This window comes from Podarcis liolepis (genome assembly GCF_965112155.1).
Source record: "Podarcis liolepis genome assembly, chromosome: 1".
NCBI lineage: Eukaryota > Metazoa > Chordata > Lepidosauria > Squamata > Lacertidae > Podarcis > Podarcis liolepis.
In genome coordinates this window covers 47,557,433-47,584,046 of record NC_139554.1, presented here as the reverse complement: position 1 = coordinate 47,584,046, position 26,614 = coordinate 47,557,433, and the positions used below count along the sequence as shown (strand labels likewise).

Genomic DNA, 26,614 nt, shown 5'->3' with positions numbered 1-26,614 from the left:
TGTGGAGCAGGGCTAATGAGGGGTGTGACCTGAGAGAGTCCTGGGGGCCAGATGGAGAGGCCTGGAGGGCCACATTCAGCACACAGCCTGAGGTTCCCTACCCCTGATGCCTGCCAGTGTCTGAAATCATACCCTGGGGTGTGTGAGGGAAGGCAAGCTCAGAGCTGGCCCTCAATTAAGCCAGCAAAGCAACAACGTGAATGGCAAGGCTGATGTAGTTTCTAGAATCAGATACTTGGATGTGAACAAGATATAATAACTTGCCTCCCCCCCCCCCATGATGGTTACATGATTTCCTGGGATTGCTAAAGGGGAGCATAAATGACTTTCGGCTATTTGGTTCACACAATTCATCAATGGCATGTTTAGTGAAGGAATCTTGATGTTAGCCTGAACGAAGTCAAAAACAGCACTAGGGGAACATGAGGCTTTTATACCCTTTCAACAGCTCCGGACAATCTTTACCATTCCTCATATAATCAATCTCCCATCACCACACAGTACAACTGCCAAAGCGGAAAGCATATTCTTTCCTGTTTCCCCCCTCTTTCTGAATGATGGAAAGTTCTGGGAAGCTGTTATAGGGTACATTTCTTCCTCTGCAGTTAAGAGAACTAGAGGGTTAATGGGGTTTTTTTTAAAAAATAAAATAAACTAATAGTCTGCTTATGCAGTTAAAAGATTGAACAGGCACTACAGAGGCACAGAAGCAAGCCTGGCTTATTGTGTATACCTTTGTATACATAGTGAGAAATAAATACACTCACCCTGTGTCTACAGGACAGAAGCAGATGCATGCTAAGTATTAATGTTTGCCAGCCTCTGCTGCAGTGGGCATTTTGCCACCGTCTCATGCACATTCAGAGTTCGGCCTGCTGTGCGATGTTTGGAGCGTTCATTCTGCCTCGCTTGTTTTCAGGCTGGTCTGGAATGTTGACTCACTCCATCTCTCCGGCACATCGGGAAGCGGGCACATGGCACCAGGAAGCTCTCATCATCATTGCATCAGGGAGACAGGTATTGACTGAGCACTGAGCAGTCCAGATATTGATTCAAAGCACAGCCTCAGCCTCTCTGGTGTGTGTGTGTCTGTGTGTTTCTCCCACCGGGGCGGCTGGTTACGTCCTTCTGGTTCATTGCATTTAATCGGATTCCCTGAGCTGCAGAGCAGAGGCAGAGAATCAGCTCAAAAATCCATCTCCCTCCCTCGACAATGTTCACTTCAAAATCCAACACGGTGTCTCCTTCGCCATCGATGGAACCTGCCGATTCGGATGCCTTGGATATCAGCACCAAAGTGCAGCTGTATGGAGTGCTCTGGAAGAGACCCTTTGGGAGACCCTCAGCCAAGTGGTCCAGGAGGTAAGTGTTTGGAAAGAGCTGCCGTCACAATGAAAAGGCTCTCTGGGGAGATGGGGCGGGGCGGGGGATGACAATAGAGTTTGTGCTGGGGGGGAGAGCCAGAAAATCGTGGGAAGTCTCCAAGGGACACTCAAGCCAGGCATGAAAAACCGTCCCATGACCAAGCAGATGGGTTCAAGTATGCTAAGGTTGTGTTTGACACAGTGTTGTAAGAGATCATCTGCAGCTTCACAGCATCTGTAGGCTAGCAGGTATGTGTAGTGGTATTTGCCCTCCTTGGAGACTGTCATGGTGTCTCTCTCTGCTGCCCTCTGTGCCCCAGGGAAAGAAAATTGGAGCTAGCATTGGGCTAGCTTTAAGAAAGAATATGTGTGGCCTTTTGAAGTTCACAGAACACTTGGGTTTGGGGGACCAGGTGTTTTTTAGTGCTGCCTTCAGTGGGGATTTTGGGGGAACAAACACAGAAGTTGTGCCAGGAACTGAAGTAGCGGCTTTCCTCCCTTTTGGCTGAATGATGTGTGAACTGAATCCCAGAATTCTTTTCTGGGTAACTGGTTGCATGACCTGAAGGCAAGACATGGGGCAAGTATGGCAGGGAGGAGTTGTGTTGTGAGTGATGTCGCAGGTACTATCCAATAGGGGTCTGTGACTTTCAGCCATGTTGCGTTTGCTCTCACAATTGCCACGCTAGCTGGGGAAGGTTGTAGTTTGAGCTGAGAATGTGTAACGTCCCCATAATGCAGAGACATTTCCTTTACAAAAAAAGACACCTGAATGTCTACAAAAAGTGGAGGGGGTTGTGTAGGCGTTTTGCCCATTTTGGATGGGATCTGAGCATCACTGGTTCTGTGAAATGAGTGTTTTGAGACGCCCATGACAATTTCTTAGGATGCCAAATGTGCCCCTGGACCTAGTAATATTGTGGACCCCCACCTTAGGCCCAGATGGAACTTGCTCCTGAGTAAATGGGGAGTAGGAGTGCTGTGGGGACCAAGTGATATATTATGAGTCATGTGGAACCGGTCCTGCTTCTACCTGATGGATAAATCTGGATAAGGGATTTGACTACAAATACTCATACATAATTTAAGAAATTGTGTCACCATCTGCAGTAAAGTACCTTCATGAGGAAAAGACTACTCTCAGCGACTTTCCCCCCCTTCCTGTCATCTTTCCTTTTGTTTCATAAGTTCAGCATGACACAAGTTTTGTTAATCTGTTACGAGAAGAAAATGACAGCCAAGGTGCTTTGTGTTTACAAGCAAGTCCTATTTAAAATTCCAGAGTCATGGTGTTTCTGAAAGGAGCCAAGGACTGGTGGTTTATCCCCTGTGAGAGAGAACGCTGAAGGGCAAAAGATTCCTTCACAGTTGGCAGAAAGTTCTCTCCGATGCTCATTTCCTCCGAACTAAATTGCTTACATGCAACTCCGGCCTCAGAGCGTAATTATTAATTCAGCAGTTTTATTGCTGGAAGTGGTCACTTTTAGCAGGTAGTGTTACTCAAATACGTATATGCATCTAAGCTGCAAGAATCAGGGGGTGCTAGTTGTAGGACAGGCATGGGGAACTTGTAGGTCTTTCCCAGAAATACAAGGGTCTTTCCTAGATCTATCTTAAGATGTCAGGAATGAGATTTTTTGTGCTCCAAATTTGGGATTTTTTTGTGGGGGGGGGGAGGGAGTAATTTCCTCCTGTAACGAAGGAACAACCACAGGAACCTGTCTTGTTCATCTACCTAACATTGCCTACTCTGACTGGCAATAGCTCTCCGGACTTTCAGGCAGGGGTTTCCCTGACTCCTACCTGAAGATGCTGAGTAACAGATTCCTCCCATTCTAAATCCTTTCCCAAAGTTCCTTTCTGACATACAGCACCCCACCCCACCCCTAGTTTGGTCAACAGCCCTTTTCACTGTTTTGATCTAACCCTGTAGCTGCTTTTGGACGTATCTCCAGCATCACACGACTGCTCCAGCCCTGAGTCATCATCATTTGTCACAGACTCATAGACTTTTAGAGTTGGAAGGGGCCCCGAGGGTCATCTACACTCCAACCCAACCCTCTGCAGTACAGGAATTACAACAAAAGCATCCATGACAGATGGCCATCCAACCTCTGCTTAAAAACCTCCAGTGAAAGAGAGCCCACAACCTCTCAAGGGAGTCTGTTCCACTGCCCAACTGTGTCCAGGGCCACTAAGATGAGCTTCAGACCTAATCAGAGAAATTAAGCTGAGTGTTTCTTATCCCAACCCAATACTCAGCAGCCACAATACTGGACCACCTCCTGGCAAGGCAGGGAAGCCTTCTTCTGCCCATAGTGCAGCTGGTGCAAAGGAAGGACAGGTTAGGTTAATCCAAGGGAACGCAAGGGACTCTTTCTGCTAACATAGCTGGTCTCTCTGGTGCATGTGTGACCCCACCCTCCTCTGTTGTACTTTCCTTTTAAGTCCCTACCACCACCCTGAATTAAGGCTTTAATGGCAAGAGAAGTTGGCACTGAAGAAGAATCTACCCAGGATCATCTACATGCATCCTCTATTTGAACAGGACCACCAGAGAAGAGTCCTTCTCCTTTGAAGGCATCCTTTGTTTGCAATGCTGTGTGTTCCAAGCCCAGTTTAGAGATAAAGACCAGAACAGAATGCCCACCTAGATAGGCTTTCGGTCTGATCCAGTGGGTGGTATTTGCTGTCCCATTTATTGATGAAGAATGGTCACAAGAAATGCTGGTGAAATTTTTGGCACAACTGTACTGCCCATTCCTAATAAAGTTAAAGGTACCCCTGACCGACTCTAGGGTTGCGTGCTCATCTCGCTCAAGAGGCCGGGTCACGTGGTCAGCATGACGAAGCTGCAACTGGCGAGCCAGCACCAGTGCCGCACACGGAAACGCCGTTTACCTTCCCGCTATAAAGCGGTACCTATTTATCTACTTGCACTTAGGGGTGCTTTCGAACTGCTAGGAGGGCAGGAGCTGGGACCGAACGACGGGAGCTCACCCCGCCGCAGGGATTCGAACTGCCGACCTTACGATCAGCAAGTCCTAGGCACTGAGGTTTTACCCACAGCGCCACCCGCGTCCCCGCCCATTCCTAATAGCAGTATGTATTTGAATAGAACTTAACCATGATACATACATATAGGGAATAACTCTGTCATTTAGAAGCCTCATGAGAATAATGGTATGTTGTTTGTTAACTTTGCTGCCTTAAATGTGCATTCTGTACTTGACCTCCTTTGTAAAGTTTTATTTTGAAATCTTTAAGATAACCTTTTAGTTTCCTGTTGCTTTGAACGTATACTGTACATTATATTTGACTTTCTTCAGTAATGTTTTATTTGGGATTGTTTTATTTGATGTAGGTTTATATTTCTTAAAAATATAAAGCAGTATAGAATGAAAATAATAAGAAGGAGGAGGAGGAGGAGGAAGCAAGTTTTTAAAAAGCTCCTCATTGTTTGACTGTCACCTGCCCAGGAACATTTTTGGACCCATCTGTGACCCGCACTTCGAGAAGCACTGCACTATACTAAGGTTCCAAAGCCATATAACAGTCATGATTAATCAGGGGAAATATCTGAACAAACTTTAGTTAACAATTCAGGATGGTCAGACAGAAAACTGCAATTAACAAATAGGGACACAACACAAACCCTATCTTCTCCTCCACACCAAATGTCTGTTGCCTGACCTATTTAAATGGCTTTGGAAATCATCCTGGCTTTGATTGATGGGAGTTGTAGTCCAGCACATCTTGAGGGTAGCCGGTTGGGGAAGCCTGTCTTGGCCTTCCAGGCAGCACATGCATCCGACTGAGCAGTTTCAAAACTGAACCGCCCTGGAGGCTGCCTTGTTCCACTTTTACTGCAATATCCCCAGAGGAGGAAAGATCACCCCAACATCAATTAGTTGCTATACTTAGTTCCTGGAGCTATTCCAAAAAAAGCATTGTGGGCTCCAAAACCCAACAATGATGTTATAATCTGCGGGGAATACTTAACACAGCCCTTTTATGTTTTCAAAACGCGCTTATGAATATTACCTAACTAATCTCATTGACTGTGTGTATTAGGAACAAAACATTTATGGGTGGAAAACAGGCTTTTGTGGAGTTGATCCCACAATCTGGCTCTTTTTCTTTTTTTCATATAAGCAGTCTCAGTCATGCCAGGTGTGTGTACAGAAAAAACATAATGTGTGAGTCAGCAGTTTGTGAAGGTAGTTCTCTGGAAAGAATACATGAGGCAGAATCAGTGCCTGGATGTGATATTGGACTGGATGTCAGTAAAAAAAAACACACCTGAGAATCCAGAAAAGCTGGAGATAGCGTTAGTAACTGGCTCACCTGTCCAGGTGTGTGGAGTTCACCCTGTTCTGAAGGGGGTTACGTGCTCCCTAAAGCAGGAGTGTGGAGCCTTCCACCTATGGGCAATCAACATCATAAACACTCCCGAACATTATGTCCTCCGGCTAGAATTAGCAACACTGTGACAGTGGGAGCTTATACAATTGTCACCTGAACCCTGAGATTTCTTTTGACATCATTAATGTGAGTACTATACTCCCCTACCATGAACAGTTTTTCTCTTTTGTTGTTGTAGTTTTTTAAAAAAGGACGCTTCATCAATTTCTGGATTTCTTCTGTACTGAATCCTCTAAAAGGCAGCAGAGACAACACTTATCTCCAGCTGTAGGGCTAACCTCCACAACACTTAAGTTCAGAGAATAAAGATTCCCTCAGCTGATTTTTTCCTCTCAAAGAGGGCTTGGTTCCAGTCTTGGTGCTGTGAGGTGCTTTTTGCTGTCCTGCACCTGATGTCAGGCAATTGGCAATGGGATAAGGATAAGTATTGGCATAAAGCGTAAGGATAAATGTGGCTGTACTTTTATAAATATCTCCCATGTCTAATTTAGGAGGGTGGGCTCAAGCAGGATGGAGGACTAGAATGGGAAAGCAATTCCACACAAATGCCCTTTGAATGACCACACCTGATCTTCACTTAAGTCTTCTCAAGTATTGTCTTTAAACTTCCTGGAATCCATTTTATTATACCTTTTAAAAATGAAGAGTTTATATTTTTCAGGGAGTAAAAGTGAAATGCTGAAGACCATAATTTCTTGAGATGTGCATTCGAGTGGCAGGGGAGGTGTCCCATCCCGGTCACAGTCGAACAGACTTCTCAGGTTCTTCTAGTGCACTAAAATAAACAAGTCTGCACAGCATGGGCAGCGATCCTTTACCACGCCAGCTTTCACTCATGGAAAAGCCACCATCCACCTCCAGCCTTCAGTTCTTCGCTAAGAAAACAAGGTCTTCTGGAAGACCAAATGCTAAGAAATCTTTAACACTAGAAAGCCCAGAGTGTGGCCACAAATGAAGCAACTTTGCGCACTTGACGGAATGGAAGTAAAAAGTGATTCTCCCTCCTCCTCCACCATCACCACATGTCCTAAGTGGGTTCAAATATTGACAATAACAAGAAAAAGGCAACTGGCTCCTAATGAAGTTGGCAATAATAGATATTGGTGCAGTGGCCATGGTGTCAGACTAGGACCTGGGACACCAGGGTTTGAATCCCTGCTTGGCCCTTGGCGCTGTGATCTAAACCACTGAGCCTCTTGGGCTTGCCAATCAGAAGGTTGCTCTGTCCCACCTCCTGCCAACCTAGCAGTTCGGAAGCACACCAGTGCAAGTAGATAAATAGGTACTGCTGTCGTGGGAAGGTATCTCCGTGTGCTCTGGTTTCCGTCACGGTGTTCCGTTGCACCAGCAGCGGTTTAGTCCTGCTGGCCACATGACCTGGAAAGCTGTCTGTGGACAAACACTGGCTCCCTCCGCCTGAAAGTGAGATGAGCACCGCACCCCATAGTCACTTTTGACTGGACTTGACCGTCCAGGGGTCTTTTACCCTTTTACATTTTTTACCTCACCAGTTTGTTGTGAGGGTAATATGGAGAGGTTGACCTTGAGTTTCCTGGATGAAAGGTGGGAGTCATTATATATCTCTAGGCGCCAGGCAAAAACATTTTTCTTCTCCCAGGCCTTTGGTTTATTAAACAATCTATGGCCTTTGAAACTGTGTGTGTGGTTATTATTATTGTTTGATATCATGTTATGTATTTTTGTGTTTTTATATTGTAAACTGCCCTGTGATCTTTGGATGAAGAGTGGTATAGAAATGAATGAATGAATGAATATAACTAAACTAAATATTAGAGAGTCCCTAGACTAACATTTTGCATTTGAGATGGGGATACAGAGATTTGCATTTAGCCATGCCATTGTTGACGGAAGTGCTTCTAGAGTGATTTACTGAGGAACTGGAGAAAATACCTATCTAAGCAGCAGCTTCTGGTGATGATGAATCCAGAGGCCCTTATTCTGCTTAGACAGAAAGTGCCTTTCCTTTGCCAAGGCTGAGAATTGGAATTGCTCTGAAATATATTAGCAATTAAGGGCAAACCTATCATCTAAAGAATTATTGGGAGCTGCAAACCTCTCAAGCTCCTTTTGTGACTTTGAGAACATTCAAAACAAATCTCCAGCCTGGATAATTACATTTCACTTTAGGCTTCAAATCCCTAGACAATGTCAGTGGGTTCTATATTCAGTTTTTTCATACTCTGCTAGTGTTGCTTTGCCCCTTTCACACATAAGAGCAAACATGGGGGAACAGTGTATCATTCCAGTATTTGGCCTCCTGAGATTCTTAAGCCCTCCAGACTGCAGAGCTAAAACTTAAATGTACAGATAATATTCATAGAACACTCTCCCTGCTGGGATGGATTACAGTAGCAAGGGAACATCCTTCATCCCATTAGAGGGTGAATTTGTAGTCACCTCTTTCGATCAAACTCCTTCTCTGGGTTTGCTGGTGAAAACCCCTCCACAAAGATAGCCACCACCCACTGGCATGCAGTCAGTGGACCCTTAAGGGGACTGGACTAGTCCCCTACATGTTACCCTGGTACCTATTTCCCAAAGCCCAGGAAGCTTCTGCCCGGCTTGGAGAGGGAGGCTGGATGCTCATGCACATGTGATGACCCCTTCCAAAAATAGCCCACGCACACTACTGCCTCATCCAAGGGTGAAAAATAACCACATTCAGTGATTCAGCCAAATCCATCTCCGCTTTATAACCCAATGTGTAACTGTTTTCAGGTAGTATCTCTTGTTTTTCATGAAGTTACGTGTGTGTGTGTGTGTGTGTGTGTGTGTGTGTGTGTGTGTAAAACAATACAAATGAACTACTAGCAATAAAAGGCCTTCTCAAATTATCTTCTAACTTCGTGACTCACAATGTAGCAATTTCTAACGAAGGATAAAATTATTTTGAATTATTGTTTTGGCTGATTATGCCAAAATCTGCTTCTGTCTGCCACCATTTTATGCCTGGCTCTGCCCCTGTGCCACCATTTTGTGACTAGTGGGCCTCAGTAATTTTCAGCCATCTCAGGTGAGTCCTGAGGGTAGAAAATTTGAAAACCTCTATTCTAAACCTTTCAGGTCTGATAGTGTCAGGTCAGCCTATTGGTTGGAAGCACAGAGCTGTAAGGGCAGCTACAATACTAGCCAATCAGCACATGTCATTGGAAGGAGAGAGTGTGGTGCCCATTGCTAGAGAGATCTGCAGGTCAAACACAAGGTTTGGTAATGTTAGCACTTTCCACAGTATCACGATACAGTCCACCTCCATATGAAATTATTGGGGAGTTAAGTGTTTTTATAGAATGTAATATTTCTGTCTTCCTTTCTTTTCAGGTTCTTTATCATCAAGGAGAGTTTTCTGCTTTACTATGCTGAGAATGAAAAGAAGAACTTTGAAAACAATCGCTACTTTAATATCCACCCTAAAGTAAGCAGCACCTGCAAATGCGCTCCTCATAGACACCTGGAGCTAGACTCTTGTGTATCTTCTTCATAGAAGATATCCCTGGAAGAACCTAGGTGTGCTAACTGGGCATTAAAAACACGAATGTGTATATTTATAATTCTTGTCCCTTTTAAATATAAATGAATGGGTTTCTCATCATTTCCACTGTGGGCACTTGAGTTTTGCTTAACTCAGGGGCCAACCAGAGGCACTATGGGAGATCTCAATGATTAAGCTGGGATATGAGGATTCAAGTGGGCCCATAGGTACTCTGGACCTTAGTTGTTCAGGGCTTTGTAAATTAATACATGTACATTCTATAGTTCATGTACAGTTTCTCATAATGCACCTTTAAAGATAGGTCAATGCACATTTTCTCTCAAAGAATTCTGGGCACTGTAGTTTTTTAAGGGTTTCTAGGAATTCTAATCCTCTGTGCGGTAAACTACATTGCCCAAAATTCTTTGAGGGAAAGAATGTGCTTTAAAGATATAACAGTCTAAGATAGATCCATATTACTATGGCTGTTACTGCAGGGGGGCTGCAGCTGAAAAAGAGTGATGTCGTCCATGGCTGAAGGGACATCTAAATGGGGGACTTTCTGGTTTTTCTCTAATCTCACCAAAGAATGAGCTGGAAACCACCATGATAGATACCCATTGACCCTAACTCATTTTAAGCTGTAAAGGTAAAGGTAAAGGGACCCCTGACCATTAGGTCCAGTCGTGACTAACTCTGGGGTTGGGTTGCGGCGCTCATCTCGCTTTATTGGCCGAGGGAGCTGGCGTACAGCTTCCAGGTCATGTGGCCAGCATGACTAAGCCGCTTCTGGCAAACCAGAGCAGCGCACGGAAACGCCGTTTATCTTCCTGCCAGAGCGGTACCTATTTATCTACTTGCACTTTGACGTGCTTTCAGACTGCTAGGTTGGCAGGAGCAGGGACCGAGGAACGGGAGCTCAATCCGTCACAGGGATTCAAACCACCAACCTTCTGATCAGCAAGTCCTAGGCTCTGTGGTTTAATCCACAGCGCCACCCGCATCCCATTTCAAGCTGTATCATGCTGCAATTCAGTAGGGAGTCACACGAACTAGTCTAAATTTTTGGTGTGTCTCCGCAGGGTGTCATACCTCTGGGCGGCTGCATCGTTGAAGCTAAAGAAGAGCCAAACATGCCTTATGCAATGAAAATCTCCCATGAGGACTTCCACGTAAAGACAATTTCTTTTTCCTCCTCAGTTTACAGTATTTTTTCAAGCTGTTGCAAGCCGCCAATTAAGGAATAAGCTGAGTGTGCTGACAGATGAGAAATGAATGTGATTGAAACTGCCGCATGCAGGAAGCTGCCTTATCCCAAGTCAGATCATTAGTCTATCTAGATCAGTATTGCCTGCACTGATTGGCAGTGACACTCTGGGATTTCAGACAGGGGTCCTCCTAGCCCTGCCCAGGGGATTGAACCTGAGACCTTCTGCATGAGGATGCTCTACCACTGAACTACAGCCCTTCTCCACTATATAGCCACGCTGCATATTTCTTATGGGGAATGGAATGACCTCCCCGTTTTATTTTCTGTAACTGCAGCTTTTGACATAAGGCGCTGCGGTGTCAGAAGTAAGGCTGTTTCTAGACAGTTAAACTGGTTAAAACAGGGGTTACAAGCCTTTCTGGGCTTGTGGCCACCTTTGCAAACTGGAGAAACTGTTATAGACACCGCAACCTGGTATATTGACTGCAACATAGTTGAGCAAAAGATTCCTTCTTTGCAGGGTGTTTACGCTAGATGATTCTCCCTTCCAGCTCTACAGTTCTGTGATTCTATGAACAGAGCACTGCTTTCAAGCCTTATTCTAGGAGGAGAGGGACCCCTGTGGATGCCAGGGAAGGCCTCTGTGGGCCCATGTGCACCCACAGGCTCCACAGTGGTGATCCCTGGGGTTAATAGTTATTCTCTCTCCCCCAGGGACCTTTGAGAATAGTTTGTGAGGGTGACTGGGTATCCCTGGTCTAACTACTATTCCCAAGACTGAGAAAACGATGCAGGTTACTTAGGAACATGCCTTATACCTAGTCAGACCATCTAGGTCAGCTTTACCTACAACGACTGGCAGGGCAGAAACTCCAGGGTTTCAGGGGGGGGGGGTCTTTCCCCAGCTTCACCTGCATTCCTACCAACATTTCTCTGATGAAAATACATCGGAGAAATACAACCCACACTTCTTACTGGGCTGCCCCAGCCACTCTGGGCAGCTTCCAACACATACAATAACATAACAAAACAATAAACATTAAAAAAACATAACCCTTCTCTTTACACGATTGCCTTCAGATGGATCGGGGGTTGGATAACTCTATACCCTCCATCATTTCTCCAATGAAAATAGGGACATTCTAAAGAAAAGTGGGACATTCCGGGATTAAATCAGAAACTGGGGCGGCTTCTGTAAATCAGGGATGTCCCTGGAAAACAGGGACATTTGGAGGGTCTGTACCTGGAGATGCTGATATCTGAACTTTTTTCTGCATGCAAACCTGATGCCCTGCAACTGAGCGACAGCCCTTCTTCCCCTGTTAAATTAGCATAAAACTGATGTGTCTAGTACAGGTATACTTCCTGGACACTTGTCATACACAAACAAAGAGGTTCAGGTGGACCTGGGATTTGGGCCAGATCAGACCGAGGCAGCCCCAAATCACCCTGAGACAGATTAGGTCCATTCCACCCACTTTTCATCCAGTCAAAAGTGGGTGCAGCCAGGTGTGTGTGTGTGTGTGTGTGTGTGTGTGTGTGTGTGTGTGTGGTGTGACCTTCCTTTCTTCCCTTGCTGACCACATGCTTAACTGCATGACTGGGCAAGGTCTACAATCAGGATTGGGGTGGCCCCAGATCATCCAGGGTTGGATCAGGACCACTCTGAAACACTGGGTTAGGCCCCAAATCAGATCAATGGGCCCATGCAACAGCCCTAATATTTTCATACCACTTCTCTCTTCATAGCCGCTGTGTTTCTCTTTTAAGGGTACCATTGTCCTGGCAGCAGAATCAGAATATGAACAAGCCCAGTGGCTGGAATTGCTACAGGAGTCCGGGAAAGTGTAAGTATCTGAGGAGCTGCTCTGTTAGGCTTGCGCTTACTTTAAAGCTACTATTTACCTAAGCTCTGGTTTCATTAATATCTAATTGTTAGTATTAATACTATCTGCTGCTCTTTGGGGGCTGTATCCCAAAATATATAATTTGTAGTAGTAAAGCCAAGAGGGTGATGGAGATAATGGCAAGAATATGGCCACGGTCGGAAATCTGTGATGAGAATGAAGAGCTTGCCTGCCCCTCTCCTCAGCCCAGCCACAAGGAGAAATTTTGATGCCTTTGCTTCAGTTTTACTTTAACCAGAATTCAGCATTTTGTTCAACCTCTCAGCCGTGGTTAACATTAGCTGCAGTTTGTTTAAACAAGCCATCTCCTGAAACTATAGTTTGAAGTTGCTTTGTTTCAAACAAACCATACTCAGTGTGGTTAAGAAAAAAAGTGAACCAAAAGCTCCCAAACTCCTTGCAACTCCACCAGAGGAGGGGAGGGAAGAACATGCAAGCCTGATGGAGCTTGCAGCAATTTGTTCTCATCAAGCTAAACTACAATTTAGTGGGGAGATTTGGAGCTGGGATCAAGTGAAAATTGAATATGACAACTGAAGTGGAGGGATTTTCTGAGGGGTGGGAAGGAATAACAGCCCTGGAAAGGGGAATGGGAATTGTGGGCATATCCAGCCAGAGTTAAGAACTTAGACACACATTCCTAATTCTCCCAGTGAAATCAATGGCATTTAAAGGTACTTAACTCTGTCCAGATTGTGGCTTTGACTCTGAGAATGAAAGCTGCTTTCTCCAGGTACCACTGCATCATCAAGTCCCAGATTTCGTAACTTCCTAGTAGGCACATTGTTCTGACTAGCAGAACAGTACATTTAAGACTAGGGAACTTTGCAAAGTGACCTCTGTACTTAGGTTAATGTGTCCAGGAGTATTTCTTATGGCACTTACTATTGTGGTTCTGTGGCCAGGAAATGAGGTCCCTTCCCTCCTAATCTAGATGCAGGCAACTAGGACCATAGATGCATTTCAAGATGAATCTCATTATGTTCTTCTCATCAGCAATCATGCAGCTCCCCAAAGTTCTACAAAGAAGTCTGTTACTCCAAAATTCTTACCCTGCTTTTGCACACCTGTAATATTCAGCAAGCATGTGTGTTTTTTTACTAAGGCTGCAAACCTTTGCACACTCAGATGTACTTCCAGTGAGTCCAGTGCATAAACATAAGAAGGACTGAGCTGCAGACTTGCATTTAGGTGTGTTTTATATTGTTTCTGTGGGCTTAGGGACCCCACACTGAGCCTGGAACTGGACTGCAAGTGCTTGTCCTCCTGACCTTCATGCTGTGTTTCACATAATGAAAGGGGAAGCTCTTTCCATCTCCGAGAAGTAAGCAAGGCAAGGGCTACAGTGGGAGGCACTCCCAAAACAGATGGGGAACTTTTAGAGCCCTATAATCGTCAGCTAAGCTGCTTAAGTTTTGCTGTTTGCTCCATACCAGCAGTTTATATCCAGCTAGAAAGATTTTATTTCATTGAAGCTTACAGGGAACAATTAAAAAAAAAAAAAACCTTTTCACCCACCAGGGTTTATTCTTGGTTGTGTGTGTGTACTCATACTGGGGAAGCAAGGTCACACACAAGTGCAATAGCAGGACAAAGCACATAATAACTTTTCATAAAAGGCGCTTATGCATCAGATATAGCATTGGCCATCTATGCAGCAGTCCTAAGCAACCTTCTGGGCGGGTGTGACTGAATCGGAAAACTGGCTTGTGAGTGAACATGCACCGGGTTGTTCTGCCAGTAGCTGCAAGCGTGAGTTTCCAGCTGCTCCATGTTGACCTGGGACCCATTATCCGAGAGATAATAAACAATGGGCGGCTGGCAAAATCTCATGAGTGGACTTGTACAACATCCCATTCCTCTCGTTTGCCCTGCAGACACACTGCTTTGCAGGATACCCCAGCCCCCCACAGCCGATTTTGGGGGTGCACATGGGGACTGCAGTTCACTGTTGTATGAATGAATGTCTGCCCCACTCACCCCTGGACATTACTGGATTTCCTCTGATGCACTTTTAAACGGCTGACTCACCCCTTGCATGTGCAAATGAATGAGGGAAGAGAGTCAGCAGCACCTAATTAGGCTGTGGAAGCTTCCAGCCTCTTATTGGTTCACAGTATAATTTGTTGACTGGTTGGCAGGCCTTAAAGAAAACCAACCCTGGAGTTAAATCAGACCCGGTCCTGCTCATTATGTCAATGTCCCCTAAGCTACCTATGTCAGCTTACCTGAACTTTCTGCTCCAGTCCTCCCTTGTCTTGCTTCATGGACTGCTACAGAACTTTCTCAGACCCCAACCTCCGTTTCCTCTTTCCCTCTTTATGGGACTTGCCTCACCCCTAAATTTACGAACCATGAAGTATGCCATCAAGCCAACCTGGCTTCCAGCCTTCAGGCTGATAATCAAGCGAATGTCTGCAGGGCAACATACCCACCAGAACTCTAGGCCTACAGCCCCGCTCAGTCACAAGTCACAATCTAGATCAGTGTTCCCCAACCTTGGGCCTCCAGCTGTTTTCGGACTACAATTCCCATCATCCTTGACCACTGGTCTTGCTAGCGAGGGATGATGGGAGTTGTAGTCCAAAAACAGCTGGAGGCCCAGGGTTGGGGAACACTGAATTGCTGCTTGCGTATCCTTGCTGCAGAAGCAAAATCACTGAAGAGCACCTTTGCTGCCCAGAGGAGTTTAAAATAGCTCTGAGGAATTGCTCCACCAGTCATGCAGTTGCTTTGTTAGGAGAGAAGCAGAGAGCCCGTGGCCATGAAGGTCAAGGAGCATTTTGAAAAACATGGGCTTCGGCGGGACAGAAGCAAGCAAACTGGCCATCCGTAGCAGAGCAGTCATGTCTATTTTGCTCTCTGCGTGGCAATCTCAGTCCAGGGACCTCAGATATAGGGAGGGACGGCATTCATCTAGTTCAGGGAATGCTTCCAGCATTGGGGGCTGCATTCCCTGTTGGGCAACCTTTGGGTGGGGGGCACATGCCGGGGGGGGGGGGGCAGAGGAAAAATCTAGTCAAGCAACAGGTGTTAATTTTATTGTTGTTGTTATTTGAATTTATAGCCTGCCCTATGCCCAGGGGTCTCAGGGTGATTCACAGAATAAAATCAAGATATAAAATCAATATTTAAAACCACAAATACCTAATAAAAATAAAAACAGCAACCCAATCACCACACACACACACAAAAAAAACACATTTTAAAAGGGCATAGGATGTAAATTGGATCAACCAAAGGCCTGGTTAAAAAGGAATGGTTTTGCCTGGCGCTTAAAGGTGTATAATGAAGGCACCAGGCAACTTCCCTGGGGAGAGCATTCCACAGAAGGGGAGCCACTGCAGAGAAGGCCCTTCCTCGTGTTGCACCCTCCGGATTTCTCGAGGAGGAGGCACATGAAGAAGGGCCTCAGAAGATGAGCTCAGGGTCCAGGAAGGTTCATATGGAAAGAGGTGGTCCTTGAGGTCTTGCAGTCCTGAGCCGTTTAAGGCTTTATAGGTCAAAACCTCTTGTAAAGTAGATTGGAGCCACACAAACACCACTGATTTCTACATGCACGTCCATGCACACAGGTAACCCTGCACCAATCTGGATAAGCAAGAAGCACCGTCATAGTTCAAAGACACATTCTGGCCGAGCAGAAGCGCTCAGAAGCTGCTGCAAATCAGGGGCAGTGATGGTGTGGCCTAGGGAGAAAGGGTGTCGTCTGCAGAGCGTCCTGAGCACCAACCGAGAGGCCTGGAAGGTTCAGCCAACAGCAACAGAGCACTCAGGCTTCCCCAGCAGTTAATTCAAATTATTCATCAATCCTGAGCTCTGGATCCATCTGTTGCTCTGAAATCTCAGTGTGGTCCTGGCCCATGTCCTGGCTTTGGGGTTCACATTTCCAGCCTTTCAGGATGTAGAATCTGCCTGTGGAGGGAAATTGGGAGGGTTGTGATTTGTGGGACACAAGGGGAGAGTTTTGGAGCTACGAGAGCCGCAGAAAGCCTAGGAAATTGAAAGAGATGGTTAAAAGGACTTGATGAATTACTTCGGCCCCACGCTTTTATTGCCATTTTGTTCTCTGGAGAGAAATGAGTTTCCTGATCCATCGCCGTGTTGGCGATTTGTTTTCATTATCTCCAACTGGTAGCCTATCTGTTAGGTTAATGTACTTGGGGAACAGGCTGCCCACTCTCGCCATTTTTTCACAGGCCAATCCCCCCCCCCCTCTCTGTTCAGTGTTTGTGAAGAGGTTCTTCTGCTTTCACAGCCACAGGGAGAGGGGAGAGTGCAAACTTGACAGCAGGCTGTTCTTTAAAAGGAGCTATTTCCATCCTTCCATTTGTTCTTTTCTTCAGGACCTGGAGAAACGCTCAGCTGGGAGAAGCCATGATTGAGAGCCTCGAAGCCCAGGGACTCCAGCTGGCCAAGGAGAAACAGGAGTATTTAGGTTGGAACTAACAGCAGCTAGTCCTCAGGGAGGAATAGCGTATCAGCAGCACAAATCAGTATATGATTAATGCATTGTATCATTTATAGAGCGGCATCAGTGTACAGTGTGCTTTATAACATGTTGTTGGGGTGTGTGTGACAGGTGTAATGACACCCCCCCCCATATGCAGCATCCCAGGTCCCTACCTCCTTTCTGTAATGATGGCTGAGTTAACAGTTCTGCCTGTGTACCTTCAAGACCTCATCGCCAGTGACCTCAATTAAGCAGCATGTTCTGCTAAGCTATTACAGCAGACAAAAATAAAGCAGAGTTAATGAGTGCCTTGGGAGCGCAGACCGTTCCTAAGTTCAATGATATTCGTTTGATGTTGTGATGGAAGCTTCCAAGTTAATGTGACTCGGGGTGGGGGTGGGGCATTTTCAGGAGAACATTTCCCGCTCCTGTCGTAGCCTGACACCTGCCCATCGAGATCAAGTAGGGAAGGCCTTTGCGGTGCCCCTCCCATGTCGAAGCACAGGGACAGACTATAGGAAGACAGCATAATTTATGCAAGGTAAATTAGGCAAATATAACTAATCTCTAGCCCAAACTCTGTTCAGGAGTAGAGCTACTACTGACAGATGTGGGGCACTTTGACTTATACCACTTATTTGGCAGTGTAACTTCTGGGTTGCAAGGTCACATATGTCTGAGTGACTGGAGTTTGGAATGGGGCGGTGGTAATAAAATACTACTACTACTACTAATAATAATGATGATAATAATAATAATAATTACTCATACCCCACCCACCTGCCATCTGACTGGGTTGCCTCAGCTACGCCGGGCAGTTTCCAACAGAATATTAAAAACTTCCTTCCCCTCTCCTGGAAGGCCTCTTCTTTAGGGATTCACCCTAGCTTTGACTTAGTCGGCTTGGGCTGAACCCTGACTGAGCCCAGATGCAGGACTTATACCAGCATATCTTTGGCCAGGCATCCCCAAACATGGCCCTCCAGATGTTTTTTGGGACTACAACTCCCATCATCCCTGACCACTGGTCCTGTTAGCTAGGGATGATGGGAGTTGTAGTCCCAAAACATTTGGAGGGCCGAGTTTGGGGATGCCTGTCTTTAGCTGACGGAGGATGGGGGACTGGTATAGCCCAGGCTCAGCCATCTCAACCATCTATCCCAAACTGTGTTCATCCTGGCAAATCTTGGGTTTGGATTGCTGAGGCCAGTTGGGGTAAGGGGCTGGGCTTTCTGAATGGCGAATTAATAGACTGGAATCAGGCAATGGGAAATTTAAGCACCTCCCACCCACTTGTTCTCATGCAAATCCCACCCTGAAACATTTGCATGGGAGCTGGGAACACTGTGCTGTTGTTTCACAGTGCGTGCTTCCTCCCCCAAATGTATGAACACAGTCAAAGCCCCTTAAGGACTAGGAGTGAGCCTTTTTCACTGCTTTGCTGCTGACCTTGTTCAGTGTGTACTCTTTTTAACCATCCGTTAAGGCAGTGATGCCATCCTACTTGATGAGAGGAGTTGTAAATCTAGATACATTAGTAGACAATGATCCTCTTGGAAGGAAGGCACTAAAGGCTGAAGAAGTTGTTGTTGTCATTTATAATTCATTTGGCAGGAGACTGGTGGGAGACGAGAACACATGAAAGCAATCTCATCATAGTAAATTCAAATAATCACAGCACAATATGCAAGAAGCGAGGTTCTCGCTGTGCTGTGTTTCAAGGTCCATGCAATTTCTGTCCAACTGTCTTAAGCAATCTGCTTCCATTCACTTTTCCCTGTCTGTTTACAGATAAACTGATGGAAGAGACGGAAGAGCTGTGTCTACAGAGGGAGCAGAGAGAGGTTTATTCTCCTTTTAACTTTCTGACTTTGTTTATTGACAACATGTGTAAGAGCAAGACTTCCATTTAATGCAACAGAAAAAAGTTGCATTTTTTGCCTCCCCCCCCCAGAGGTTTAGAGTGAAGGGCCTCTGGGGTTTTAGGAAAATCTGTGATAATAAAATTATGGGGCAGCTTGGGGTCCAGTGATTGTACAGTATCATGATCTCTTCTTAGGGTGAAGGCAGATGCAACACTTTTAAAGGCTTTCCTGGAAGCACACCAACTTCATTCTATCTAAATATAGATAGAATATTTAGGGGGGGAGGAATAGTTCTGCAAGTTTTGAAGCACTAGCTGCTTTTCACACCATGCCTCATCAATAATTTCTCCCCATATCAGTTTGCACATCACAAATGGTTTTGTTTTTTTAAAATCAATTAATAAATGAATAGGCAGAAAAATACAATAATATTGTTCATATAGTGCTTCTATTTTTTAATTTTTAAAAAAGTGGTCATCCTGGACAAACCTTGATGGCATCTCTTTAAAGCAGGGGTGGGGAGCCTGTGGTCCTTCAGCTATTTCTGGACTACAGCTCCCAGTCATCCCTCCCTGTGTTGAATGGTTTCTTTAAATGTAAAGGTTCATCATTGTTCCACTCCATGTGTATGTCTTTAAGGGGCCAGAGCAAGATAACGAGACCCAGCTTTACAGCTGTGAAACATACCAGGTGCTGCTGAGTTGTATTTGATTGAGCTGTGTCAGCATCTGGGTGTAGTATATAAGGAGCAGCACCTAGCTCTCCCATTACCCTGGGGGAATGGGTTGGTGGTTGGGTCTGGTTTGTTGATGTATTTAGTGTAAATGGAGTTTTTGTTTTTCTTATTAAAACCTTCTTTAAGTACTTTTTGAGTCCCTTTTTAATGCATGGTCTCCCCAGCAAGCTCTCTGCAGCACTACCATACTGCAAAAAGCCAACACCCTGACCATTGGGCATGCTGTTTGGGGCTGAAAGAGTCAGGCCACAGCCGGAAAGCCACAGGTTTACCCTCCTTTCCTAAAATTCTCTGTGGAGAGCACTTCTATATTGAAAATTATAATATGGTTGTCCCTACTGATCACTGAACGTACGGACTTGTATTGTGCATTTGTTGCTGCACACATTGGCTGCATTCTCGCTTTACCCTTAGTCATAGTTTGTTTTAACTATAGTTTGTTAAATAATCTGGATTAAATCTTGCACACAGGCAAAGGAACTGTTGCTTTATTTCACCCTATCCTGGTTTTGTTTTCAAAATGCTCTGGCCTTGCACCTCTGTAGCCTAACAGTCATCTGGGGTGGGGAACCACAACGTGCCAGGATAGTGGGTTCAGACACAAAGAGAAACTAAAGTTAACTCACCCCTAAATTTGTAAGCAATCTTTAAAACATGGTTTCATGTTGTGGTTTGTTGGCTACAAACACACCATAGTTAGTTCAGTTTCACAAACTTAGATGGCTTAGATTCATTGAGAACCAGGCCACGGTGAAAGTGTGATTTGCTACTACCTCCTTCTGTGTGTTTGCATACAGCAAATGTTGTGTGATGTTACCTGTGCAAGGTTTGTGTTGTCTTCTACATGGAAGTGTTTTCCACATGTGAGCACCTGACACAGTACGAGATAAGGAACTTTGCAGCCTTTTGGGCTTTCCGTGTACCTCCTCCTCTTCTCTTTTAAGGCTCTGGAGCACCTCAACCAAGTACTGGAGGCAGAGAAGCAGCAGTTTGAGGAGGTGGTGCAAGATCTGCGAGTGGAGCAAGAGCAGATTAAACGGTAATAGTACCTGAACTCTGAAGCGGCCTGGTGAAAAAGTGGGTCCTTTCATTGGCAGCTAGGGGTGATTATCTTGAGGGAATGGCCACCTTAGTAAGCCCTCACTGAAAGCCCTTATTTCCTGGTACATCCCATTGCTTCTTAACTATCCTTGTGTCCTCCACTGGCCTAGTTCTTGTACACTGACCTCCATATAATATCAATACATGTATGCTCCTCCTTTGGCAATTTGGGCTCCTCTTTTGGATCTGGCCTTCAGGATTTTCTTGTGCTCAGAATGACTTCCCTAAGCTGAAGTTAATAAGCCTTAAATTTTGCTATTCTTTCAAGCAGCATTTTTATCAGACGCTGTCTTTTGGCACACAGCTGCAAAATAGTTACCAAACTCCAGTAATAGTTACCTTAGTGCTGTCATAGAATCATAGAGTTGGAAGAGACCACAAGGGCCATCGAGTCCAACCCCCTGCCAAGCAGGAAACATGGTGAACGTGCCACTTGCAAGGCTGTTTCTGCAAAGCCAGGCCCACCTGCCCAGACCCCCCCCAACCAGCTGTGCTGACCAAGGTTGATGGGAGTTGTAGTCCCAAACATTTGGAGGGCACTAGGTTGGCGAAGGCTTCACGAATCAAAATTTCTTCCTCCAACTGGTTGTTTTCCAGGGAGCTGGAGATGACTGCCCAGTCCCTCAGAGGAGTGGAGGAGGAAAAGAAAGGACTCCGAAACCTGACAGAGACATTGCAGAAGACCCTGGAAGTAGGTGTCTTACTTTCCACCTCTCTCCAGATGACAGCCTTTAAGATCTAGCAACTGTTTTCCATGGAAATCATTTCAGAATGAGTTTTTAATCTAAACAGCAAGAACTAAAATCTTAAGGCTTCAAGGAAAGATGTCTTGCTTATAGCACAATTCCCTTATTCATGGCAGGGGTGTTTTAGGAGATCGTACAATGGACTCCTGGGCTTTTTGCAATACATTTTGTGACTCAGACGTTAATACCCAGTTTTCATTTCCTGAACCAATACATGAACCAAAACTCTTTGAACATTTCATTCCTTGAAATGTGGCACTTCTCTAAATTTTGGAATGCTGCTTACCAATCACAAAAGGCATCCCAGAGTGTGGCAAAATTGCATTATTTTAAGAGAAATGTACTTGAAAATGTATATGAATTTTGATGCCGTCTTCATTTTTAAAAACCACAAAGAGATGTGGAAATGGGAAAAATGGATGTCAAGACTGGAAAAAAATAGAAATAGACACTGAAATCAACAAAATTGTCTTTCAACAAATTAATTTACCTCCAATAAAACCATTTCCTCCTGGTATAATTGTCTTGGAAAGTCACTCTCAGAATTATGGGTTTTCTTTGTTCACATGATACATTTCCCATGTAATCTCAAGGGTTGCCTGCCTAAATGCTGAATGAGAGATAGAAATTATGCTGGTCAAGGTTCTTCTGTTACTGAGACAGTGATGAGAAAGGGTCAAGCTGCAAAGTTTCTATTTAACAAGGGTGTGTTTAAAGGCACAGGACTGCTATCAAGGGAAATGTAGTGACTCTGCTTATCATACTGCAACTAAAGGCTCATCCACACTTGGCTTGTCCCATTCCTAGCAAGCAAGAGGTTCTCTGCTTGCCCCGTGCTTTTTAGACACAGGTCCAAGTGGTTTTTCCATATGCCCTGCCACTTCCCCCAGGAAAACCTGCTCTTTCCTGCTGAATCAGAGAAAACGTCCATCCACGAAAAACCCAATTGATGTTTGCCCCGATTCAGCGGTAAAGAGCAGGTTTCCCCAGGGGAGAGTGGAAGGGAAAGAGGAAGTGTGGACGAGCCCCCTATGTGAACAGAAAGTTTTTTTGAGTTATTGTAAGGGGTAACCAATCCAACCTGTTTGTGTGTCTTGAAGGCGCTCTCCCTGGAAAAGCAACGGACTCTGGAAATGCTGGAAGAGAACCAGAGCGAGTTGCAGCCCCCGACCAGCCCGAGCTGTGAGCAACCTGACGCTGCCGGGGGTCTGCAGAGCAGCTTGCACCAGATTGAGGAGAAAATGCACCAGTTGCTGGAGGAGAAACTCCTGGCTGAGAAAAGGTGAGGGGTGGGGGGTGGGGGGTGGGGAGGAGAGTCTTCCAAATAGGCAGGATTCCCTGTTCGCAACCTGGTTGATGGTTGAAAGAAGCGGGCGACTTGGCACCTGTGGCTTTTTGTATCCATTCCTCCCTTGACTCTGCGGCTCCTGCCATCTTGTGTCATCCCACGGGCAGGAGAGGGAGTGGGAAAATGGGGGCAGAGGAGGGAATGGGCCAAAGAGGAGCCACTTCTGTCGCGTGGAAGGATTTGAAGGTATAGAGTCAATCTGTGGGTTGCAACCTGGCAACTCTAGAAACACAAAAGAGGCAGAGGAATGGGGACAACGGCTGAATGTGTCTCTGGTGCTCCTTTGCAGGATGAAGGAGAATGAAGAACGCTCCCGAGCTCTGGAGGAGGAGCGGGAGTTCTACTCTTCCCAGTCGCAGGCCTTGCAGAATTCGCTCTCGGAGCTGACCGCTGAGAAGCAGCAAACCGAGCGAGATCTCAAGGTACTGATAGCTGGGGATTCAGTTCGATCTGAATCAGCTTGCAATTAAAGGGGACTCTACCTAATTTGCCCTTTCCCAAACCATACGAGATCTGAAACACAGCCATCCTGTGAGCCATTCAGAGAAGCTACACTTCCCTGAATGTTGCAGTCCCAAGTAATGTGACAAAAATGCATATATTGAGCCAAAGTAAAATGCATATATTAGTGAAAATAACATTAACAATGCATTATATTTGGGGGAATTGCTTTGCAAATATGCGTATATTGGGCAAAATTGTAGAAATTTGTACTTAAATGCTGATAAATGTTCATGAGGACTTTTTGAAAATATATGTATCACAAGCTAATGTGGAAATCTGCATAACTGAACTTAAGATTGGAAAAACGAGAAACTGAGAAAAACTGAAATTGACTGATTCACCCATCCCTACTGATAGCATAGAGTTGTACACCAATTTGGCTTCTGCTTTAGGCTCAGCAAACAATCTCATTATCCTTCGCTCTCTCTTGCCAACAGCTGAAGGAATATTCTTTGTTCAAAAAGTTATATGGCCTATTCCTACACACATAACGCATGAACTTCACAATAATAGCAATATAAAAGGTCACAGCATACAAGTTCCCAGATGTGCCTTAGAAGAGGACAGGGAAAGAGAGAGAGAGAGAGCGGAAGGAAGGAAGGAAGGAAGGAAGGAAGGAAGGAAGGAAGGAAGGAAGGAAGTCTTTGCTTACGTTTTGTCTTTTGGTGTTTTGTTTCTTTCCCTGGGTTATTTTTATTGGTTGGTTGAGGGCTGCCTGATTTCCTTCCTGCTCAGGCAGAGGTGAAGGTTCGCATGGACCTGGAGAAGCGTTTACAGGAGGCTGAGGAGGCCCTGCAGAGCCTGGAGCAAGGCCTGAACTGCAAGCACCGTAACAAAGAGAAGGAGGAAAAAATGAAAGCCGACGTCAGCAATCTGAAAAGTAAGCGAGCCATAATTTATCTTGCCTTCCCCAACATATCCGATGCCATCACCCCAAAAATCCAGATGAACAGCTGAAAGCAGAAACCTACTTTTGATCCTCGTCAGCCGGAATTGAATCTCCTCAAGGAGATTTTCCAAAATGCTACATCTGCCTGAAATGAGGCTGCCTAAGGCACATATTAACTGGGTCCCTTGGGTGTCTCTTCCCTGCAGAATTCTTTGAAGAGTGCATCCGAAATGCTGAATTGGAAGCCAAGATGCCCGTGATCATGAAGAACTCTGTGTACCTCCACAAGGCGGCCACTCGCAGGATAAAAAGCTGCCGTTTCCATCGCAGGAGATCCAGCAACTCCTGGCTTGACTGTAGGTGCTATTCCCCATATTCTCCTATGGCCTGTGGGATTGCATTGTGGGGTGCCAAGTGCAGGTTTTGCAGGAGCCCTGCCTTACAACACTTGGGTGCAGTTGCTAGGAGCAGCTCTGACACCCCTTTCCCTTGCATGCTCTGGCTCTGATGGCCTGTGAGCCCTGTGGCTGAGTGAGTTGACCTTTCTTCTTTGGCCTTTGCACTGAATTATATGCATACAATGAGGTCTCAAGGCCACACTTCCGCTTGTCCCTTGCCTAGAAAGCATCAGTCCAAGAGGTTTTGTGCTTGTCTTGGGCTTCCTAGGCATGTGCCTGACCAGTTTTTCGTGTGTCCCACCGCTTTCCCTGGGAAAACCCACCGCTTACAAATGAATTGGAACAAATTTGCCAGTCTTCAGAAAAACCGGTTGATGTTTGTTCTGATTTAGCAGTAAACAGCAGGTTTCCCTGGGGGAAAGTGGCAGGACAAGCAGTTGTGTGGATGAGCCCTCAGTCATTTCTGCTAAATACCACCTAGGTCAAACTTTATCATAATAGCTTCCAGATTCAACAACCCCATTCCTCACCTGGTGTGGCTCTCTCCCGGCACTAAGTGTTGTGTGCTGTTTTCATTTTCAGTGCGGCAGTCCCAGTCGTTCATGTATTCGGAGGCCGAGAGCATAGAAGATCTGAAGCAAGCGGCCAAGAGGCTGACTCAGGACCAGCACTTCCGGGAGACCATCTATCAGATCATGATATCGCGCCAGAGCTCCTCCTCAGGCAACAAAAAGTGAACTTTTGCTCCTTCTCTTGGGAGGGAGAGTCCGAACTCAGCTTGCCACCATTCCACTCGGCCCAAAACCAAATTGTTGCGACGAGGAGGCGGAATTAAGATGCCCGCTGGCAGGGCACTCTTTCTGAGGGAATGATGGGCGGTGACTAGAACACTCTCCATTGGTGGAGGTTGTGGTTTGCCGCCATTCCTGAGGGAAGAGGGGCCGTTTTGCCAAGCATGTTATGACTTTTCTGCCAGCTGCCCCGTTCCATCAACTGAGAATCCCAGTTAGATGTGCTTTGTCAATACTCCATAGTTTGCCTCAAATCAAAACCACAGCTTACTCTTAAGGAATGCTTGGCCAAACCTTTCAGACTAGTTTTACCTCCAGTTACACAAGAGGAGAGTCTTTTTTTCAATGTGGTGAGAGGAATGATATTCCTATTCTGCTTCCTTGGGTTTCTGGTTGAATATGCAATTATGACCAAAACGCTCCTCAGCTTATGTGCAGGCAGTTCCCCTAAGCATAGGGTGGCAACTTAGGAAACAGTTATCTGTATTTATTCCGCTTTGGCTGCAAAAACTACATGCTTCTCGTATGCCATTTTTGTGCTTCCCACTTCCTCAGAGTGGCAGGACGTTTCAAGGGCAGCCTTCCACAGAGTTGGTTCTCTTGCAAGGCAAGAGGTATGAAGACTTAACAGGCTTTTTATGGGGTTTGTTTACAAATTCACAAGCAGGGCAGGGTGGCGGCAGCAGATAGACATTGCTACACTTTTGAAGCTCTTTAAAACAATAGGATACCTTTGTAGCTTTCCCAAGGCTGCTTCTTGCTAGCCAACGGCAAAATTTACCTCATCTTATTTATTGCCCAAATTCAGGTGGCTCCCTCCCCTCCTGGCTTTCCTCAATAAGCACACAGTATTAGCATCTGAACACACTCTGCTGTCGGCGAGGCCTGCACATCCCAGCACCTTGGAGTAGCCACCGGCTATCAGGCAAGCCAGCCTAGGCAGATGGTCGTAACGTGACTTTGCCCTTTCATAAATCTCTTTTCATAATGTTGTGCTGCTAATCCGTTAAATGCCTCCTGGATTTCTTTCTTTCTTGAAGACACAGAAGTGTAGTAGTGGGGAGAAGTCTCCTTGGTGTGTCAAACTCATTTGCACATGCAAGAAGTCAAAGGCAGGCCAAATTCTGGATTCCATTCCTGTATGGAGACAGTATGGTGTAATGAATGGGGCAATTCAAAAATGAGTTATTAATCGTTAATAGCCTTTTAGGCTTTCTCCACATGAATAGGGCTTCACTTTTTGAATAATAAGAATTATATGTCACGGGGGGGGGGGCGGTGTCAGGATTTTAAAGATGCTTAGGTGGGGCATGGCCAAAAAAAGGTTGGGAACCACTGGTCTAGGGGAAGATAATAGGAGCTTTTTGACAGTGGAACAGACTACATT

General features: G+C 45.6%; 1 protein-coding gene and 1 long non-coding RNA gene across 3 annotated transcripts; one reads left to right on the top strand and one right to left on the bottom strand.

Annotated features, from left to right (window-relative positions):
- Nucleotides 1-301: 301 nt before the first annotated feature.
- Nucleotides 302-26,391, top strand: PLEKHD1 (pleckstrin homology and coiled-coil domain containing D1). Its single transcript, XM_083508810.1, has 13 exons — nt 302-1,362; nt 9,129-9,222; nt 10,362-10,451; nt 12,260-12,336; nt 16,743-16,834; nt 18,641-18,693; nt 20,395-20,489; nt 21,149-21,242; nt 22,398-22,579; nt 22,935-23,067; nt 23,885-24,029; nt 24,245-24,394; nt 25,019-26,391. Exons 1-13 carry the CDS (start codon nt 1,214-1,216, stop codon nt 25,171-25,173), a joined length of 1,509 nt encoding a protein of 502 aa, XP_083364936.1. The 5' UTR covers nt 302-1,213; the 3' UTR covers nt 25,174-26,391.
- Nucleotides 5,398-25,104, bottom strand: LOC310710334. Of its 2 annotated transcripts, XR_014527939.1 has the most exons (4): nt 24,967-25,104; nt 23,802-23,967; nt 21,788-21,907; nt 16,668-16,806 (listed from the first exon to the last, which is right to left on the bottom strand). It is a non-coding gene; the product is annotated as an uncharacterized lncRNA (long non-coding RNA). The 2 variants fall into 2 exon arrangements; XR_014527938.1 differs by lacking the exons at nt 16,668-16,806; nt 21,788-21,907 and adding an exon at nt 5,398-5,788.
- Nucleotides 26,392-26,614: the final 223 nt, after the last annotated feature.